General features: G+C 38.4%; 1 protein-coding gene across 6 annotated transcripts in view; it reads right to left on the bottom strand.

Annotated features, from left to right (window-relative positions):
* LOC105255092 overlaps positions 1–15,923 on the bottom strand; it is a 360,332-nt gene that overhangs the window by 68,816 nt on the left and 275,593 nt on the right. For all 6 annotated transcript variants that reach the window (XM_011264178.3, XM_011264180.3, XM_011264185.3 and 3 more), the window contains 2 exons: positions 11,061–11,179; positions 3,660–3,963 (listed from right to left, as the gene is read on the bottom strand). In XM_011264178.3, coding sequence (XP_011262480.1) covers positions 3,660–3,963; positions 11,061–11,179 — 423 coding nt within the window. The remainder of the gene's footprint in view (positions 1–3,659; positions 3,964–11,060; positions 11,180–15,923) is intronic.

The raw sequence follows: 15,923 nt of genomic DNA, 5'->3' as shown, positions 1-15,923 counted from the left end.
CGATATATCGTGTTAATTCGAAACAACGAGATAATCGTATCTGCGCTGGCAATTTCCGAGGCTTGCGTGAAGCACAGGATTAAACAATGCGACTTTACGTTATATCTAGAAGAAGAAAGGCCGCTCCTTCAGCCGCGTCCCTCGACTTAATGCAAGCTCCGGAGCAAGATAGTGATTTTCCGGGGTGATAACCGTGATTTCCAGACGCGACCCGGCAAGCGCGAATCGAAGTCGGTTGAACGACCGATAGACACCTTTTGATGTCGAATCACTCTTCCTCTTCCATCGCTCGCTTGCGGCGAACCTGCTGAAAGGTTCCTAGGGCGCGACGCGAACACACTCGGCTGCCGCATACACTTTATTCCCAACCCATCGTTCCGTCCCAGCGATTTCGAATTCCCGAACAAATTTGATCGTCGTCGTCGTCGTCGTCGTCGTCGTCGTCTAGTCGGGCTCGCATCTCTACGTGACGGGAAAATCGCGAGCTTGCTCGCGCATCGGAAAGCCACTCTTTGCCTCTCGTAGTTGCGTCTCTCTCTTTCTCTCTCTCTTTCTTTCTTTCTCTCTCCTGCACGCCAGTATATAAACCCTCATCCGCCAACCTCTTTCATTTCCCTCTTTCTCTCCCTCGTTCTTGTCCGCCCCTTCCTCCTGCCTCTCTCGTCTGCCACACGCGTTCCTCCACTCTAGTATTTTCCTACTTCTCGCGCTTCGTGGTTCTACTTTCGCACGCGCGATTGTGCCCTGACGAGTTTATGGCGGGCACCCTCGGCGGAATCCTAAACGCGGCACGTACGCGAAGTTACCGACTCGAACGAGGCGTAAGCTCGAGACCGTCGAGGAGGCACGGGTGACTCCTCGGTTCGATGCGCAATCTTACGGTGCAACATTTCGCAACCAATAATACCTTTTTCAAAGTTCTGCTATCATAGTATCGATTAATTTTTTTTAACTAGATCGATTTCATTTATATTAAATGTCGAAATCAAATATTTACTAAGCAAATTAAATAAAAAAACGCAATATATTATACAATTTAATAATATGCAATTTTTCAATTTCAATCTCGTCGAAAATATTATCGTACATAAAATTTACGGCCGAGAATTATCTAAGACATTCTTAAATTAAAAAAAAAAACTCTTAATTAATAAATAATTAAATTTTCACGAGATTTGAAGCTCTGAAATACATTCGCTACAAGCATTTCGGGCGCGTTCAAGGATTGACGTCGCGGAGAATACGCATGCAGATATATCTAACACGCAATAACGCTACGATGAGTAATTAACGCGGCATCTGCGGCGTTGATTAAATTTCACGTGTCGGAAGCAAATTCATAAATATCCGCAGCTGCGCCATTTCCGACAAAGGTAGCTGCAACTTACGACGAGACGTAGCGAAAGAAAATTAATGACTACAAAAGATTACTCTCCGGACTCCGTGGCTGTCCGATGAAATATCATAAATCGCGAGGCCGCTACGTCTGAGAAGTTTTCATAGTCGACCGCTTCCGTCTTTCTCTCTGCCTCTCCCTCGCGATTTTACCTCCTTTCCGCGTCTCATTCTCATTACGAAGTTCCCGGTCATCAAATTTTATTAGCCCCCACTTCAATGCCGGCCCGCCTTACTTCTAACTCAATATCGTAGATTCGTAGTTCTCGCTTTAACTACTCTCCTACCTTCTTCGCGCAACGCGCACAACGGAAGCACATCGTTCGGACATATATATTGGTAAAGCTATTCTCTTTCTTGCTCTCTTTGTTCCCCTCTTCCTCTCCTTATACACCTTGAATGCGGGCGCTTTTCTCTTCGCATCTCTCACTTGCCTTCAAATGTAAGCGCAACGAGCGACTTTGAAAGCGGCAATAATTCCGTACTCTACGGCCGAGAACTAATTTCCACCAGCTCTGACAGGGAGGCAAGGGTGAAGGGCAAGGCAGGAAAAGACGAAGAGCGGCCTCACTTTTGGGGGGCTTTCCTTCCGATTTCTCACGGACGGTTCGTTTTCTCGCGCGCCCTTTTATCGCCCGACAATGATTCGCTAGGGTGCAGCCACCTCTACGTGGTCAAGGGTCGCAGCCAATAAACTTTGCCAGCGAGCTACTAACCTACGTGCCGGTCGAATCGGCGGAACGATGGTAAAGACGGCCAAGAATGAGAGAAAAAAGGATCGAGCTAAGTAAGAGAAGCTTTTCTGACGGGGCGCGAGGTTTCCGGTTCGCGTCCTTTAATTGCGACGGCTCGAATTGGGACTAACGACTTTCTTTCGACGGCGTTTAAAAGCCACGTCGCTGCGCACGAATGTGACATTTACAGACGTGATGTAACGATCGCGTCTGCGTTTTATCGCGTTCAGAAATGCCAGCATAGCACCATCCGGAAAACGAATAGACTACTAACAATCAATTATCGAGCGAAATAATCGCGTATAAAAAATATGTTTGCTCATAAAATATATTGAATGTTGAGCGTAATGATTTAGAATTTTCTATATTATTTTTCGTTGAACTGTATCTTTTTATATAAAGGAAAAATAATTTGTTCACTGATGCAAGATAGCTACTTTGAAGAGACTCTCCAGATATAATTTATACACCAGTAAGAGTCAAAAGAAGCAACTCCATTCAACCTTTGCGGCCGATGAAAATTAAGCTCATCGGAGTTGCAAAGAAGTTAAACTACCGCGAGGTCCGAGTAATGATCGTAGTAATTGGCGAGATAGTAATCTGAAGTTCGTTATCACCGTGCATTACATTCGGTAGACGGGAACATTGCAGGTAATAAAAGTTACCGAAAGCTAGTAAGCTATAAAATTAAATCCGCAGCAAAAAGATAAAAGGAAGGAGAGATGCTTTCGAAAAAGAGGTCGAAACTTTCCGCTCCATATCACTCAACAACCTGGCCAACTTGTGGCTCAAATTTTAATTAACGATCTTCGTGAGTAATTATCATCAGAGGAATTACTATATCATCTTGATTCTGAAAATTTTATTTTGCGGTCTCTGCTTCGGAAACAAGCGCGTAACAAGCTCGAACGGAGCAAATCCGACCGAAGAGATCGACAAATTAAATGATAAAGACGATACAGAAATTAATGGCGTTCTAGTTAGAAGTCGCGCGACATGCCTGGCAATCGCGAAAAAGCTGCCTAATCCTCTTACGTCTTTGCGGACTCGCGTCCGACGCACATTGACTGACTCTTTGAAAGGTTCGCTCTGTAAGCCCTTAAACCCATCAGACGCAGCAATTCCAGACCAATTTCGAGAAAATTCAATCGTGAAATATACAGCGCGGCCAGCATTGAGCTAGCGAATCAAGAGAAACAATAAGAACGAAAGGTTTAAATCCTTCGTCTTGTGTCGCGACACAAATTAAAAACTAGACCGTCACTGGCTTACTAGCTCGATACAACAGATATAATTAAGTAATTGCAAAATATAGATATAATTAAATAATTACAAAATGCAACAGATCGTAACTGCGTTTCGAGAAAAATTAAAAGTTTTATATTCCACGTAAAAAAAAAATAATATTTATATTTCACGTAAATTATTTAATGATAAATTTAAAATATTAAATGATAAATATTTTTTCGACTCAAAATTGGTCAGAGAATCAACGACTGATGAGAACGATTGAAAGAATAATTCACCTACCTTTTGTTGTTGCGTTTGCGCGGGTTCAGTGGCGAGTAGCTGCTTCAAAGCTGCATGTCCGTGTCCATTCGTCGTGGACGTTGCACCGGGCGTGCTCGGTGTGCTGGGATTACTTCCGGGAGTGTTAGGCGTATGAGGCCCGGTTGTGGGACTGCTGGGACTGACGCTCTCATTAACTTTGCTGCCAGCATGATGATTCTCCGTATGTCTTCTCAGGCTCCTCGCGTCGCAATAAGACTTGCCGCATCCTTCGGCTTTGCACTCGTACGGCTTCTTATTTCGATGCGTCAGCATGTGCCCGTTCCTGCAATTAAAACAAAATTTATTCGTTAATTTCTAAAAGAACTGATCCACTTTATTCTACACTGTTTACACATTTCTTCGTAAAAAAATATAAAATATATTGTAAGATAACAATCTTAATTAATATAAGAGATTAATTAATATAAATTAATCTCTTAGAATTTTTTTTCTTTTATTAAATTAGAAGCTTATGCTAAAAACAATTTTGCAATATAATTTATATTATATACATTTATGCGTTTGCAATATATTTAATTTTATTTCGCACACATTTAACTTTTCCGATCCATCATCTATTTCGCCGGAGAATCACTCGCGTGCGCGGGCGTTTAAATCAGAATATAAATCGACTGTAACATTTCGGTCACAGGAAATATTACCGAGGTTGAATTATCCCTCTAGTATACCACGCGTTCCCATTCGAATTCCTCTCCCATTCCGCATTAATCATAAGAACGTTTCGGGCGACACGCTATATAACATTCGCGGATGTTCGATGGACGCGGAGATCTGATCATACACCTGCTCTTTAGTGCCCGACCAAAATTATGTCGACCCGATTATGCCGCCTATCTATATCAGCGATCTATCCTAACGGACGGAAATCTCATATACCGTTGGAGGACACGATTCCCTTCGCGTTTTATCTGGAACAAACATCTAAACTCATCCCCAATGTGCTGCCCTTACACCCGCCAGTCCGTCGCTTAAAGACTTATCTACTCCATTTGCCCGATATTCCGGTCGACATCGACAAGGCAAAACGTGCGCTTAACGCGCTCGTGTAGAACCACTCGGAAGGTTTCTTCCTTGCCCGGGATACGTTCTGGAAATGGGATACGGCTGTTCTCTACGTACGTTATCAAGGAACGTTAGAAAAAAACGTGCAACGTCCGACGATGCGTACGATATGCAACAAGTTGCGCAATTTTGCGATGCTGGATTACGCGATCGCGTTCTCGATAAGATTCATGATCCTATTGACGCGACTTTGTAATCGTTCGTTAATGGCTGTAATCGCAATCAGAGCTATCAATCGATTCGATGAGCAAAATAAGAGCGCACGTCCAATATTTCGATTAAAAGACAGGATTACCTTTGCTTGTAATCGCTTGTGCAGAGTTTCTGTTTTCTTAATTATGTACAAAAGTGCGCGCATGTAATGTGAAAAGCACGATTTCATTTGTCTAGTATAATAAAACTATTATTTTGTATTGCCATTTTTTTCAATCATTAAAATCTAAGTTTAAGATTAATTGCAACTCAAAATTAATTACTCCATTTTTAGTGCACGTAACTATTATCTGGAACACGTTAAATTTCTTCATTGCACTGGAGAGGAGCCGCCTCTTTTATTCCTTGAAACTTTAACGAGATCCCGAGAACGTGGACATTCCTCGCGATGGAAACCTCTCCTGCAGTGGATTGCGCGAAGAAGTCGTACGGCGAGTCCAATGGAAGGGATATCGTTTCCAGTAAATTTTCCAGGAGATACGGGGGCACTTCTATCCGACGAAGTTTTATAGTCTATCGATATACGAACGGATTCCCTTAAATTCCGCCGGTAAAGTTGGGACCGTAGGGAGGGTTTAATTTGTAAAAGCTAATTTGTCGAACTTTTAAGGTGACCCGTTCCGAGAGTTCCCAGAGTTTCCTTTTTCAGAGATAATCAGGAACACCTGGAACGTGTTGAATGTACATGCATCATTCTTCCTTTTTTTTTTGGAAGAACGCGAAAAAGGGAGAAAAGAATAAATGAATAGATAGTAATTATTATTATATCTTATTACTTTAGACAATCGCTTTCGTTAATTAATTAACAAATCCGATTGGAACAATTATTTCATCAATATTATAAAGAATGAAGATATTATATATGTAATGATACATACAAATAAAAAAAGTTAATAATTTTATTTGATTTATAAAAATAGAAGTATCTGACTCTCGGTTACTTGAATAACAAACAATAGTATGTATATAGAATGTTACAGCAATGTATTGTTTCGAAGTTTGTGCGTAGCACAACTGCATTTCCAGTTATCATCGCTATCTCTTTCTCTCTCTGTCATGTTTTTATTTAATCAATATGAAACTAGAAAATATAGTCCATCGTAATAAGTGAACTTTTAAAAATATTCAAGATTCGAAATTCCGTGATTTTACAACAAAGATTTTATTTTTCAAAATTGCAACAAAACTCACATTTTTTCGCACGTTTATCGTCTTATATCACGGCAATGTAATAGTGAAAAAATTGTTATTAATTATAAATCTTGCATTCAACAACGAGAATTTCTATAAAAACTTTAATTGTGTGTATATTGGATCTGGTGAAGACCCATATCAACGAGTAGAAATTTATCTAAAAACCAAAAATTAAATTTAATTCAACTCTCGATTAATTCTGTCTAATCTTCGATAGCCTAATAAAATTATTAACAAGGAAGCCTATTTTTCCTCATTTTCAAATTCGTTTCTTTTATCCTCTTATTATCCAAATTGGAGTATTAATCATCCTTAACTCCCAATTATTTAACAAGTCAGTTCATCTCAGTACTGACATTTTATAAAAATTATAAATATATGTATTATATCATTATAAGTGTGCTTTTTATATTATGTGAAATGTTATATAAAACATGCAATTTTCGATTTAAATACTTTGAAGATTATCGACAAAGAAATCTATTTGCTTTACTTTATTCTTTTTCTTTTCTTATAGAAGTTAGTAACAGAAAGTCCTTCATATGACGAGGGTCACAAAGAAGCAATTATCGAAATATCGAACGCATTCTGAAAAATAAAGCTCTCGATGGCGTTACAAGCAGAGGGGAAGGCAAAGTCTTTGTCTCTCGAAGGACCAGCTTTCCTACTCCGCTGCTCGCGTTGTCGCTCCTCCCTTTAGTTCCGATGTCCTCGCAAATCCTTTTCGGACGAAGAAGAAATGGCCGGTATATACCTCCCTCCGCGTTCGGAGAAAAGCTCTCGAAGAGAATTCCTTTCGAGGTGTAAGCGCTTCCGTTCCTTATTTCGCGCGGCGGTGCTCCAACTCAGCAAAGGGACTACGTGGATTTACTTCGATAACAGAAATACACCGAGAAGCGTACAATGGTACCCTGTTCGATATCGAAGAAATCGACGAAGTTATCGTTCTGGAAATACGTTAGTTTTTCGGGGATGCAATAGAAAAGTGACAAAGTGTCTGTGTATCTTTTGTTTTTCGACTAAGCATGACAGCAATCTACTTGTACAATTTTAACCAAGTTCAATCCCTTAGTAATTCGTACTTACAAAAAGTGCTTGATAGAATAAATTACTTTCATAATTTAACCGTACATTATATAATTTGTTTTGCTGTAAAATTTACAAATTTAATTGAAAGAATAAAATTAATCAAAAGAATAATATCAATATCTTTGTTATATTACGAAAATTATTAAAATACATATAGGGTGTTTTTCAGCAAGCAACGGAAAACACAATGTATCACTTCATTCTTGTTCGTCTCGAATGTAAACAAGGATGAAATTCAAAGATGATTCACTTTGTTACACTGTGAAAAACACCCATCTTCTAGGCCAATATTATTATTTGAATTGTTAAGCGTATGTGCGTATTATAAAATATACGATAACACATATGTAAAAGATATATAGAGAGAATACCTCTTACAATATTATAAAATCGCAGTATACGAGTTCCATTTTTCACTTGGTTCCGTCTCGGTCAAAGGTTCACGATCAACTAAATAGAATTTCAGATCTGTTATATACACTACTACACTTCCAATGGTCGGTGACTATATACTTGACATTGAGACATTGAGACATTGAGACATAAAGACATAATGTTTACATTCTTTGAGTTTGTTATTATCCATATATAAGATCAGGTTTTGTCGTAAAAATAAAATTCATTCAATGATATACGTTATCTAAGCGTTTTCTGCCAAATTTAGATTCTTCTTTATTGTTTTATATGAAATTTTTTTGGAATATAAGGCAAAGATTAATTATGTATTGTATGTGGCCTTGATGTAATAATTTCAAATCTTTGTATTTCACATACAATTATGCTTCTTGTTCGCTTAATAAATTGTATCGCTTAATAAATTGTATCTAAATAAAAAAAGATAATAACAGTAAATGTTAGCGATCATATCTACAATTTTTAAATTTTAAATATAACGCACATAGGAAGACTCGCATAAATTACTGCGATAAAAATAATTTTTTTTTCTTTTGATATTTTCATATTATTATTGTTCATCTTTATTAGCTGATCTTTATTATTATTAATTCTTTTTCATATATGTGTGCGTGTGTGTGTGTGTGCGCGCGCGCACACACACACACACACAAAACGTATATATATTTTTTTCAAGAACTCTACAATGGGGAATCTACCTGGACAAAGCAGGTGAGAGGCGATGGAAACTGCAGTCTGTCAATTTTTAAAGAATAAAGCACGGTGAGGAGAGAGACTTCATACCGACTTTTTCTCTTTCTCAATTAAGTTTGAAAGTCCATTCAGACGGTGAATGCAACCGAAAGATCTCTTCCGTAAAATCTTTGCTCGCGCCGCCATTATTACACGGGCTGCCTATTATTATTGTTCCTCTTCTTCTTTAGCTCGCGGACTCGTAATAAGATATATATGAGAAGCCTCGACGGAATATCGCGCTCGAACAATATTACGGTTACGTTAAATTACCAATACGTGCTTTATCGGATACGATGTAATATTCTAGGCGTTCCCTCTTTTCCATATCGGCGATGCAAATCTGACGAAAAAGCCAGCCCGTTTACCAAAGTAAAGAAGGAATTCTCTCTCGATCGCGCACAGTGTATTTGGGACGGAGACAGCGGCAGCTTCCGGCGAAAAACAGGAACTGGGGCAAAGACTTTGCGATTTCGCGCATGAGATAGTATCGCACGGTTCGTTTACTTCCGTATGGGAATTTACGGATTTTAGCAACCGAGGGAATAGCGTCCGGCGTTCGATGAAATGTATACAAACAAACATTTAACTTACGTTAAAAAATAAACAAGCTCCCTCCTAGAATTGTATAGCGAGATAGCAGGATATGGCAAATAAAATAACATCGCTTCGATATCACACCGATAGACGAAACAGACCGATGTAACAGTTTGATATTTTCAATCTAGGATTTATTGCAATCTATTTGTTGACATGTCGAATGTCGAAAGTAAATTAACGTCAAGCTCAAAATGGCAATAAGCTTAGAACTGAAGTCTGTGGATATCTTTCACGGATATCCTCTAGGTTGATTGATTGCTATTATCATTTATCGAAGGGGAGAAAGGGATGCGATAGGTAAAGAGAAGCGAAAGCTGCCGCAGGCAAAGCTCGTTCGGAGAAACCGCAATGTTCGCGATGAAACGTAAGTAATTCCTCGCACCCTTCCGACGGCTCGTATTCAATGCGACGAGGTCGTTCAAGCTCGAGGGAATAGAACGAGAGGAGGCACGGGGAAGCGGTAGAGAAAAGAAAAATACTGTCCGCGCGCGCAGAATGGACCGGAAGACGCGGCGAATCCCGAGCATGGCGGGGGAGGGCAACGGGATACAAGGGAGGATTTCGAAATCCGTCTTTCGGGAAAATACAACGAGTTCAACTTGGCATTCGACTGCGTCGCGCGGACAACGCTGGAGCGACGAGAAGCGAGCGGAGTCGCGAGACCGACCTCTATTGATTCCGCGTTATTCCTTCGTCCGTTCTCGGCAAGAATTGAATCCTTAGTCGCTATATAGTCCGCCTCCATCGCTCGCCTTTGTGCTCCGTTCTTTCTCGCCTCTTGTTCCTGATTCCCTATATTGCGCCTGTCCATTTTCCACATTCGTGAAACGAACTCACGAAGCTCCGAAGGTAAAAATCCTACCTCGCGCGCGAAATGACGTTTTTCATTTAAATGTATTATACTTCTTTCGGGTTTTATTGCTGCGAAATTTTTATTAAATAATTTAGCTAATTTTAGATAATTGATTTAAAGGTAGCACACATACAAATATTAAATTACTCGATTTTGTATTCGTGTGCATATAAATATAAGTGTAATACGTCTTTAAATATCTCACCCACACATCCGATAATACATAAAATATACCCAAACACTCAAAATTTTTTACTAATCTTGTACATTATACTTTTTTCGTTTTAAGTTTTTTTTTGAAATATAAATTTTCATATTAAAAATAAAGATATGTAATATACAGAGAGAAACACATCTCCGAACGAGAACTTTTTCTAGCAGCAACTATTACCGCCGCAAATTCAACGAAGTTCTAATACCGCTACGTGCCGATACGAAGAGCTCCGCTCTCTTCCATCGAATATCCGGACAACCAGGCATTACGTCAGGGAAATATCTAAAGGATTACTTCGGCATACCTACCTACGCGTAGAAATTTCTCCAACTACTGATCTTAAGAAGGCACTCCGAGACAGCTTAGAAGGCTTCTTACGAGCGTACTAGCAAAGAAGAGGAGGTAGAGAGATGCACGTATAAGTACATGTACATATACACGCATGTACATATACCTCCTTGGTATACTTGGTATTGCCGAAGTGGAACGTCGAGAGACTTTGATGAACATAATGAACGGCTCAGTTCTGCGAGTATCAGCATTTTCCTCCAAGCTTCGACTCGAGTGTTGTTCTCGTTTCTGTTTTATATAGTACAGGGGATTCGTAATACGCTTCATCACGATTAGTTCGAGAAATAGAGAAAGGACAAATGTCAGAAAGAAGCGAGAATAGATCAACGGTGAACGGTAATACGGAACAAAATTATAATATTATTGCGATGATAAACTTGACGAAAATAAATACGGTTCTTTCTATTATATACAAAAAATATCAATAGTATTTAATCGAATATTCATTTGCGATTCTCATATAATAGCAAGTTTCACATGAGAAAAGATATTCGATATCAAGATTAAGATATTCGCTAGCAAGACATTTATTTTATCAATCAGCACTTATTTCAAAAATTCGGCCAAATATTCGTAAATATTTCGGTAATATTTTAACGAGAAATATACATATATATATAATTTAATTTGTACTCACAAGTGGTCCTGCCGCTTGAACGCTTTGCCGCACATCGTGCACACGTACTTCCTCTCGTCGCTGTGCGTCAGTTTGTGCTTCGTGAGCGCCGATGCGTTGTTGAACACCTTTCCGCAGACCTGCGACAAAAAAAAATAGTCCTCGTTTTAACAGCAACGCCAATAAAAATTATACGCAATATTGCGCGATTATATTTGCCATTGAATAAGCTGTCTTTTTTCTCCGATTATTACGATATCGCAAAAATCTTAGCTATTTTAGATATCTATCTACTTTGCCGCGTCATTTCTTTCTCGCCGAGTTTATTAGCGACACTAAACATGAGGAAGAGAGTTGCGCGAGCTTCGTTTTAAAGCCGCGGGACAAATTGGAGCGTAGCATGATTTTCAATTAGCATGCATGACTCTCGTAAAACGAGGACGAGTTGCTTTATGATGGACATTAGGATGACAATACCGAATGAATATCGCGTGGCGAATCTTCTTCGTATTTGCAAGTTTACAATCCCACAGTTATTACGTCCGGCAACGTCAGCAAGAATAATTTCGCAATTTCCGTAATCGACGACACTAGTATAATTCTTCATTCATGTATGACTGAGTCTCTCTCCAAGTCAAACGTTTAAATAATTAAATTATTAAATATATCTAAAATAAACATCCATAGGCATATTCACATAATATATATTTCAAGAAAAAAACGTATAACTGAATTTGTAAAAATTATTGCCAAGTATTTTTGACAAGAAATGAGATAATAAATTTGTTATATCAGATTCAAATATAACAATTTTCGAAAATATATCTGTAATATATATTAAATTAATATATATTACAGACATATTTTGTAATACATATTAAATTTTTTTACATGTGTAATAATTTAAAATAAAAATTATTTTTCTTTCACAAAATTTATGGATTTCCTTCAATATTTATATAATAATAATGTTTATTAAAAATACAATTATTTTTATTATTATTAAAATAAAATTATTAAACGACTTTTCTTTCTCGAATTATTTGATATTTCTCTCTCGGTTTGATATTAGTATAAGTTCACATTAATTCGATTATATTTCCCTCTGCGAAAACATTTCTTATTCGTTTTACATGCATTATTGCATTCATTTGCATGCATTCATTGATTTCGTTTAATTAATTGTATTAGAAGAAAATTTGTTTAATGTTCTATTTAAGATTGACAAAATTAAATCCAATTTATCATTTCAAACAGCCAATATCACTCCGTGAAGAGATGTTAGAGATCATTTTATTTCCCAGATTTTATGTCACAGAATTAAATTGGCTACTCTCAAAGTATCGAAATGGAGCGACGATGGTAAAGATTTCGTGGCCATTAATGTTCCTCTGATAAATGAGGCCATTATCATCTGTCCTATTAAAGAATAAGAGATCGTATCACTGCAGTTACTTCTACGTACGTAGAGAAATTACTCGTAGATTTAACATCACGGGACCGCAGCGTGCACCACCGGTTCCGAAGATGGTATGCCCGTTAAGTATGTGGAATTAGGTTTATTATACGCGCCTGCCGGGGTCGCACACTATTTCAAGAACTATTTCAGGAAGCCAAAGACTGAAGAATTGAGTGCGGCCAATGTTCCAACTGAAAATCCAACATCTCGTTACGAATAGAGTGTCGTCGTGCAAAATCGTACATATTTCGCGAACCGGAGTAGAAGTAATTAGTATTTCTAATAAATTTATTCTGTTTCTTTCATTGCGAGTTAATTTATATTCTTCCCAAATGCATAATGAAATGAAGCAATATCATTGTAAAAGTATAGCACGGAAAGTTAAAAAAAAAATTATAATAAACTGCGACTTCATCAACATTATTCCGAAAAATTATCTCTCTCTCTCTCTCTTTGAGTAGAAAATAATAAAATTCAAGTATTTACTTGTAATGCGTATTTATAAATTTTAAAATCAATTAAATAATTGATAAAAAATTCGTAATTTTTTAATTTCATTAAATAATGTACGATTGTTTATTCCAGTACTGAATAATTTGACATGGATAACATTTTTTTCTTTTATGCTATCGCAAAATTGATAGCTTGATTAAATTCTTATAGTTCTCATTTAAAGGAAGAAAATATCGAGCGATTTAATATATCGATCGGATTGTACTTTACAAACAGAATCAATAATGCGGAAAGTATAGGATGCGGTTAAACTCGTACTAATGATCTTGCTCGAGGAATCCAACGATCGAGATTCGGAATATCACGTCTCGGGAGGGCATCGGGAATTCGTCGTCACGTCGAAGGATTCGCGGTGCCGGCGTAATGCGCTGCGGTATTAAGCCGAAATTAATTTCCAATGCACCTGCTCCTGCCGCCACCGTGCCACGTGACGACGCAGTGAACGTGCGATGGCACGATTCCGGCCCTCCATTATCGGAAAAGTCTTTTCCGCTTCTCGTTTCACTGTTATTTCCATTCGTCGGATGACACGCAAGATACACGAGTCACCGATAATACCGATGAGACGAAAAAGTCAAACTCGAAAGAGTAACGGATATTTCGCGAAATGGGAAAATTTTTTTTGATTTGAAAAAATCTACATTTAGAGAAGAGAAAAAATTGTAAATGTCAAACGCATTTATTACATAAACTTGAAACTGTTTTATCTCATTCACATTAATTTTCTTCCACAGTCAAAAAAGATGAAATATTTTTGTGTTCAATATAAGCAAAATATAAATATATTAAATATAAGTTTCATTTTTATGGACTTATTTGTTTTTTACGAAATTATTTATTTTTGAAATCTATCAACTGTCATATTATTAAACTGTAAAACCGATTGCAAAAATAAATGTAGAAAAATTTCTTGGCTTATGTTGAAAAAAAACTTGCTGATATCCGGCGAAATATTTCCTGCAGAATCCTTAAACACTTCATGCGAAACGATATTATTTAACAATGAGCCACAGTTGCCATAACAACTCACGTAAAGCTTAAACGGTACAACTGTCAGTAAATATTTGTTAGGATTTAGCAAACAGACAACAAATTCCATTTCATAAAGTAACGAGCGTATATAACTAACGTCTTCGAGAAAACGAAAAATACTCTCCGATGTGACAGAAAAAATTTCCGGATCATAAGTAGAAAAACTTTACGCCACTTCCACTATCGAAAGCAAATCCAGATTAAAGAAGAAAGTATTAAGATGTTCCTAACGCGTCGCGGATAATATTGACCGAAGATGAAGCAGACCAGCAGAGAGGAAGATAAGAAAAGAAGGAAAAAGCTTGTGAAGATAAGAGGACGTGAAAATTACGGTGAGAGGAATTAAAAAACCAGAAGTGACACAAACACGAATATCTGGGGTACATGTAGAGATGACAGAAGTATATATTCTCGAGGAGAAATGAACGTTTGCGCACGGTCTCAAGGAGATCTCTCAGGATAGGTTAGGGAATGAAGGAAAGGCGAGGCCAGTGCCAAGGGAAAGGGGGAATCGTACTTCTAGCTCCTAAGCAGAAAATCTAATTTGCGTAGCTTAACTCCTAAGGAGCTCCAGATGCACGGACGCCAACACACGGGAGTTTCAATTTACGAGGCGAGGATCAGGACCAAGGGGTAAGATGAGAGGAATGGTTGGAGTGACGAAGAGGCAGTAGAAATAGCAGATGGCGAGATAAGAAGGAGACAGCACAGAAAGATGGAGAAGGAAAGAGAGACGAGAAAACATACACATATGAAAGAGAGAGAAAAAACGAGCGAGACGAAGATCCGAGCAAAGAGGATTCTGCAGAGAGAGAGAGAGAGAGTTTCGGTAAAAGAGAGTAAGAGAATCCAACGACCATGAGTAAGGCACGCTCGTGTCCCTTACCCATCATCCCTGGTGCCAAAACTCGTATTTTCCACCCCCGGCGCAGTCCCTCTCTTCGAAAGCTAAATAAACATCATTACTCTTGGTCTTTCTACTACCGTCCCCTTTACAAATCCGCCTTCTCCTCTCCTCGCTCATCGCCGTGCCGATCTTGCGATCGCACTATTGCGTGCATACGACAATTCTCGCCTTCATCATTTGGCTCACAACTGCAGTGGTCGAAGCCGTCAATGTACACCGACCAACAGCCGGACCTGAATACGTAATCCCGCGGGTGGTAACATTGATACTTCGTTAAGAGGAACCTCGACCGGAGGCGAGTGCACAGAAAGCAGAAGGACACTTGGATCGAGCTAGCTAATGGTCGATGGGGCATCTGATTCGTGGCTTAAGCCGGATTCTCCTCATCGATCGGCCGATCCGCTTAACGATCGTTCCGGTCAACCACATTCATCTCGCGGCCGGAGATGAGAATACGTTTAAAGGTCAAATGTAAAGTCGTACATAACAACAGAGAAAATATTCCGTTCTGAAGTGTTCAAGAAACTACGTTCGCAAAGATTTCCGTTCGAGAGCGGTTTTTATTTGATCTCTATGATCTTGCTCGACTCGATCTCGAATAATTAATTTAAATAAGTGACTTGTTTATATTTATGTAAAGATTCGAAACAATTGATGTAAAAATATGCATATCTCATCTAATTATAAACGAAATAAAAATTATAAATCTAACTACACTTTTCTTCCTAAATAAATGTGCAACAAGAAGAAAATGTCAAGATATATATAGTATAGTATGACGTAATTCGCGTCGTCTGTAATAATGATCTAACCACGAACGTCAACACCTAGCGAAAAGAAGGAATCGCGGCGAGGAAGAACGAGAGATTACTTCGTTATTTGAAGCTCGCTGAGGAGAACAGTTGCCAAGCAACTCGCGGATAAGATGTATCTGCGGTTTCATCCGGTTAACGTTTGTTCCGGCTAACCACGT

This window comes from Camponotus floridanus, unplaced genomic scaffold (assembly GCF_003227725.1).
Source record: "Camponotus floridanus strain SB8 unplaced genomic scaffold, Cflo_v7.5 scaffold13, whole genome shotgun sequence".
Taxonomy (NCBI): Eukaryota; Metazoa; Arthropoda; class Insecta; order Hymenoptera; family Formicidae; genus Camponotus; species Camponotus floridanus.
Note: the sequence above shows the minus strand (reverse complement) of the source record. Positions and strands in the feature narration are given on the sequence as shown.